We start from the raw sequence: 6,332 nt of genomic DNA on the forward strand, positions 1-6,332 counted from the left end.
GTCTTTAGCATTGACATGGACCACTTGGCATTGGATCATTGATATTAAGTTGAGACGTATCCCTCGCCCGTGACGTCTACGCGTCAAACGTCTTTAGCATTGACATGGATCACTTGGCATTGGATCATTGATATGAAGTTGAGACGTATCCCTCGCCCGTGACGTCTACGCGTCAAAAGTCTTTAGTATTGACATGGATCACTTGGCATTGGATCATTGATATGAAGTTGAGACGTATCCGTCACCCGTGGAGTCTACGCGTCGAACGTCTTTAGCATTCTGTTGCTACCCCACCGATATTTATCATTACAAATGCTTGTACGTTTTTGTTTTAATGATTTTGTGTCCCACTAGGTTGGCATCACATTTTGCGGTACAAACTGCATTTAATGTCGTGTTTTTCCAGCATAATTGCGTATTAAATCACTAATGCATATATTTGAGGGACAACAATGCTGCCCTGTAGCGCATGAGAATGGTCAACAGCAACTGGTCCTCCTAAATGCCTTGTGCGAGTTGATGAGCAAAGTGTTGTTAAGTGAATATTCTGTGTTTATTGTTGTTAGCGAGCAATCGAACCAAAATAAATATCCATAAAAAACAAGCAACACTTCCTTAGTTTATTATCTTTCATTGAAGCACAAGTGTTTTGTCGTTAACCTTCCATAGCGTCAGAACGTCTCCAAATGACATGGTTAATGTTTCAAGGGCAATCATTAAGAGTATGTCCAATACAATATTAACCCTATTTACCTCCCTTTAAATGCTTCTGATACGTTTGAAACGCCCCCCACCTACCCTCTCACAACAATATTGATGGCGATACAGCAGATAACGTTCACTCAAGTGTGAATTTCATACGGCTATACAACACATGGTTGCTGTATTAGAGGAAAAGCTAAAAGCCGCACAATGGCTTCTTTATGAATTGGAGGATCGATAGAGAATGGATATAAAATAACTGAGGAGAAATGAGGCAGACAGAGGAGTGGAGTTGAACTTGAGAGGATTCAAAAGGTTCGTGTTTGTTGTTATTGTACTGTTTTATACAACATTGATCGAGGTATAAACAATACATATTTATTTGATAAAAATAATATACGACAACTGTAATTGACCGAGGTATATACAATACACATTCATTATACGACATCAACTGATCCAGGTATATTCATCTTGCGAGTTCGTCCGTATATATAAACATAATATCATAAACCTGGTACATGCATTACAGTACAATGAACTAGACCACATAATTTAAATGTTGATAGTATCGCTGCCTTGTTTGCTATGCTAAACGCTTAGGAGTATCGCTGCCTTGTTTGCTATGCTAAACGCTTAGGCCTCCGATTTAATTTAGGTCAACTATGATGCATTTATAACTTTATCTGTAGCTTCATCCTATTTCTAGCCGACTGTTATACGCTTCGGGCTAATGCATCGCCTTGAATTGTATAGGCTATACGCGAGGAAGCAACCATAAATTATTGATATTTTAGTGTACCCGTATTAAATCACCTGCACAGGCTTTATGTCATACCGCCATAATAAAATCAGTTAAACTAGCCATTTTTTTTTATACAAAACACATAGGCCCTACTTGGCCTTAATCTTTATCATCAATATAACGCATTGCCATAAACTTAAAATGAGATTTGACAATATTCAAAAGTACCCGAAACTGTGAAAATAGCCAGTTGACAGCCGGGTCCTCCCGTAAATCGGTGATCGATGGCACTGATAAGCCATCATCATTATGCTGATAAAGCTTATTATAAGAATGATAAAATCAGGAAATTAATGTTTTCAATAACCAATCGTTGCAATCGATTATAGTATGAAGAGTGTTGCAACCTATATAAGGGAGTATATTGAGAGATACGTAGCAGTTTCTTCCGCATACATTTATCTGAATGTGAAGGTAGGCCAACAACGCTAGTATGTAGTGGGTGTATTTTGTCGAGCATTTCTTTCAATTAAATGAGATATTAAGAGTTGTTTGAAAGTAAGGCATACTTACCACGGGAATATTAATGGTTTATAGGTACGTGATACTAAGTTGCCTGTTTCTATAACGCTTTATGAGCAGTCGTTTATCACCGACATTCAGACATACAGACTTCGATTAGAAATCGAGGGCTTTCGGTGATAACAGTGTTTGTTGTAATGGTAGTCCGAGTTACTGTACATTCCGTTGTTGCAAGATCGCTTTAAATGTGTTTTCACTATAGTGGATTACAGAGTGACCAACCTGCCGTGAAAGCCTGTCAAGATCGAGATTTATGTACCCTTAAATTAACTTTAAGGGTCAACACATTTACCGTCCGAACAGCCCGCGTTACGAACTGTGTGTGTGCGTCATATATATCTTAGTATTATGCTGTTATGTGCTTTCGTTTCGAACACAGAATATCTGTTCTCAGACTTACTGTTTAAAAGGAAATTGATATGTCCATTATATTAAGTGTTTAACGAGATGTGCTATAAGTATATCAGTTATGAATACAGTCGAGGTGTAGAGAAGTAACAGGAATACATATAAATATAAGTTAAATGGATTTCTAATTAACATTCTTTTCTTGCTTCCAGATGGCGAGAAAAACTAACAACTCAAAGCAAGGTCAGTCGATGACGTCATTTCATTACGTCACCATTCTGGCCATTCTGTCCGTCCTTAACGTCTCGTTCTTTTTCGGCTTTGGGTTTTCTCCGACGACTTTTCGGTGCTCCACCGACCTGGTGATGGAGTCTGTCAGCGTCTATCTGGACGGGAATGGTGCGCCGGTTATTGAGCGTCTGCTGCAGGACTCTTGTGGAAAGCCGTCGATCGGCGCCATCCGCGAGCTGGACCGCTCCGTCCGCCAATTGATTTCTCATTGCAAGAATACCACAGATAAACGCTCGCTTCCAGTGAGCAAGGAGCCTACTATAACAGTATTCACTACATTCGCAGACCACCTTCATACAAATACGGAAAAAATACTAGTGCATAATAATACAATTAAGAACTGGGCAAAACTGCGTCCGCGTGTGAACTTGATTTTATTCGTAAATGATTCTCTATGGGTGAAACCAAGCAAACAACATGGTTGGGAAACCATTGAACTATCAGATGAAGGAAACCGTCCACCAGTTTTAAAGGAAATGTTTTCTAAGGCGATGAAACGTTTTAAAACACCATGGTACGGATATGTTAACGGGGACATACTGTTTACTAGTGAACTTCTTGACAATTTGGATTTTTTCACAAACACAAGGAATGTTACTGCAGACAGAATCATGTTGACGGGAAGGCGGACCAACATCGACAAACTCTCTCTGTTAGATCCCACGTCGGACGCCAATCTCACAGAAACTGCCCGGATGTACGGAACCCTGTATCGGGAAGACGCCGAGGATTTCTTTATTACGACTCGAGTGTTCCCATGGGAACACATCCTGCCCGTTGTCGTCGGTCGCCCTGGATACGACAACTGGCTGGTGCGCGAGGCGCGCTGTAACCTACAAGTTGACGTCATCGATTTGTCGAATACGTTACTAGCAGTGCATCAGACGACTATGAAGGGTGGAAACCATGAAGGACATATGCATCCGCTTAGTAATTACAATTTTGAAGTGTTTAAAAAGAATCAATTGACGCCCAATTTTCTTGCAGGGATAACAGACTGCATACCGTTCTTTACTTACTATGATTTCTGTAAACAAATCCAAGTTGCCAAACAGACAAATTTTGGACATAGATGCAGTTGCCAGTTTAGATGATGCTGCCTCACTCTAGGCTTTCTAATACATTTGTGTCGACGTTACATCAACGCCAAAGTTTTTCCATACATCTTTTTCTTTTCATTCCGGTATCACATATACATGTATGTACTTACTAGTATTGTCTATTTGTTTCTATGAAATATGGATTACAACTAGAGAAAAATATCTGAATAGAAATTATATTCTCCCACCTCAGATAAGTAGATCCATTAATTTAGCCATGCTAGAAATTCTTATCTTGCCCACGGGCGAAGATAAAATGCCCGTATGGAACTTCTTTTTTAGTGGTCACCACATTGTAATTACCTCCCTTGTTGAAGACTGTCGTCTGTAGCGCATCATGGAAAACTTGTCTTGTGGCAATATTTAGAACGCTATTTTATTATTTCTCGCTTCAAATGTCACCAGAAAACAGTTTTCACGCACCTTTCAAGAAATAATGCTTCACTCTTCTTAAAACTATTTAAAGACCGGTCAGACCATTAACACACTCTGAATCACTGCGCGAATATCCATGACAACCACGAATTATCGCATATCCGTACGCAATTATTTTCACTAAGCACAAAAGAGTTCCAGCAAAAAAATACATTTTAACTAAATTATGTTTAACTGAGGTGGAAGAAAAAGCATCTACCATAGCCGCTCGTGTAAGATGGGTTCATCCCGACCCTCACACAGGGTGTTTTGCGGAAACTCGGTAAACCGCAAAACACCCTACGCTCGGGTCGGAATGAACCTATCTTACACTCTCGGCCATGGAAGATACTTATACACATATGTTTTCCGGTAACGCCAAAGTATGGATATTTGTAAACGAAATAGGGTTTCAAGTATGTTACACTATTTTCGTGAATGTGATATTATTCGCTTCAAAAACAACACGCCTTTGAGAAGTTTGAGTCTTGAGATTTACAGTGTTATGATAAAGTGCCTTTTAATCGGTATGAGTTCATCATAACTAATGTTTTGGTTCTGTGAATTTGGAGCCCTGGGTGCAGCAGACGTTTGTTCGGTTTGTCATACTGTACTCAGAAGTAAACATAGGCTTGACTTGTTGACAGATAGGATCAAATAATTGACTACAAATGTTGCATCACCAATGTACCTTAATTTGATTTTTTTTGTGGTTTTAGGTTTACAATATTTTTTACATGTATTATCAATATTTCAAAATTGTTACTCGGGTCTACTTTCAGTGACGTGCAGATAAAAATCTGCATAATGTTTTCATATTTTGCCAATACATCGAATGGTATAATAGTTGAGATTGCCCGGTGTATTGTGTATCAGCCTTATATCCCCATTCTTATGTCCTTAATATAATGGCATAATGTTTCCGTTTTCATTTAAGTAAATATCTTTAATAAAATGTATTGAAATTAAAATTGATTTCGACTGCGTTGATTGTTTAGTAAATCCAATTTCCAACTCGAGTGTAAACAGAGTCATTATTTTTCATCTAAGGCCTAAAAAAAAATTGTTTGGTTAGGGTTACATCCTTTTCAAAAATAGGTAGGGTAGGTAGGCTTTTTTTTTTTTTTTTTTTTTTTTTTATTAGGCTTTATATAAGAATGTCATTTTCATCATTGGAGAATGGTGTTAAAGTTATCTTCTATATAAGCAATTAAGGTTTTAAACTACATATTATTTTTTTTAGTTTAGTTTTTTCCTTTTTTTTTCAAACTGACTATAAAAACGTTAGGGTCGGCGCCTATTCCGTAGGTAGGGTCGGGTAACCCGAACCAAATGTATTTTTTTTTTAGGCCTAAAAAGAAACCAATCTTTAGTTGGTTTATGATTTCCAAAACGTCCATTGGATCGTGTTGTTGAAAAAGCACGAGATGTATTAAATACATATTACATGTTTGAAGGACTTTGTGCAATGTTTGTTCTTAATTGTGTTTGGATACCATGGTGTAACATTTTATTTTCATTTACAGCGGAAACTCGATATGTTGAGTGGACGTGGTCTCGAGAAATGCCTCGTAATAACGAGTATTCGATATATCCGAAATAATAATTTCAAATTGGACCAATGTATATGACAATACTCTTTCATTGTCTTCATTTAATATAATGATTATATGAATACCTCGATGAGGAATACTCATGTTTGACCAACGTAATATAATGATTATATGAATACCTCGATGAGGAATACTCAATGTTTGACCAACGTTTCTTCCAGCATGTTGTTGTACATTTTTTGAACGCATCGATTACATTTTATTTCATGTATGTATATAGGCCATAAATAGTCATGCAGTATTGCTTTTATGTTTCTACATGTACATGGATTTCTACTGACCGTTTAATGTTGGAGAATAAATTGTGAAAAACACCAACCTGATGTATTCAAGTTATACTTTATTGAATAATCTATCATAATTTGTATGCTAGAATGGCAAAAATGCTCGAATAATGAATAACATATCCCAGACCAGTCACGCCGGTTGAGCAATCGTCAGTGTTGCAGAACTTTCTCAGATGTTTGGCCTTGACCTTGACCTTTACCTCTCAAACTAAAACCTTAACACCGTAAGAACGTCAAACTTGATTAGTAG

General features: G+C 37.7%; 1 protein-coding gene across 2 annotated transcripts; it reads left to right on the forward strand.

Annotated features, from left to right (window-relative positions):
- Positions 1–822: 822 nt before the first annotated feature.
- On the forward strand, positions 823–6,113 carry LOC128209604 (uncharacterized). 2 transcript variants are annotated; one of them, XM_052913701.1, is made up of 2 exons: positions 823–1,017; positions 2,590–6,113. In XM_052913701.1, the coding sequence occupies exon 2, from the start codon at positions 2,590–2,592 to the stop codon at positions 3,760–3,762; it is 1,173 nt and encodes a 390-aa protein (XP_052769661.1). In that variant the 5' UTR covers positions 823–1,017; the 3' UTR covers positions 3,763–6,113. The 2 variants fall into 2 exon arrangements, with proteins under 2 accessions (XP_052769661.1, XP_052769662.1); XM_052913702.1 differs by lacking the exon at positions 823–1,017 and adding an exon at positions 1,080–2,044.
- The last annotated feature ends 219 nt before the right edge of the window (positions 6,114–6,332 follow it).

The sequence above is a fragment of the Mya arenaria genome, chromosome 11 (assembly GCF_026914265.1).
Source record: "Mya arenaria isolate MELC-2E11 chromosome 11, ASM2691426v1".
Lineage (NCBI taxonomy): Eukaryota > Metazoa > Mollusca > Bivalvia > Myida > Myidae > Mya > Mya arenaria.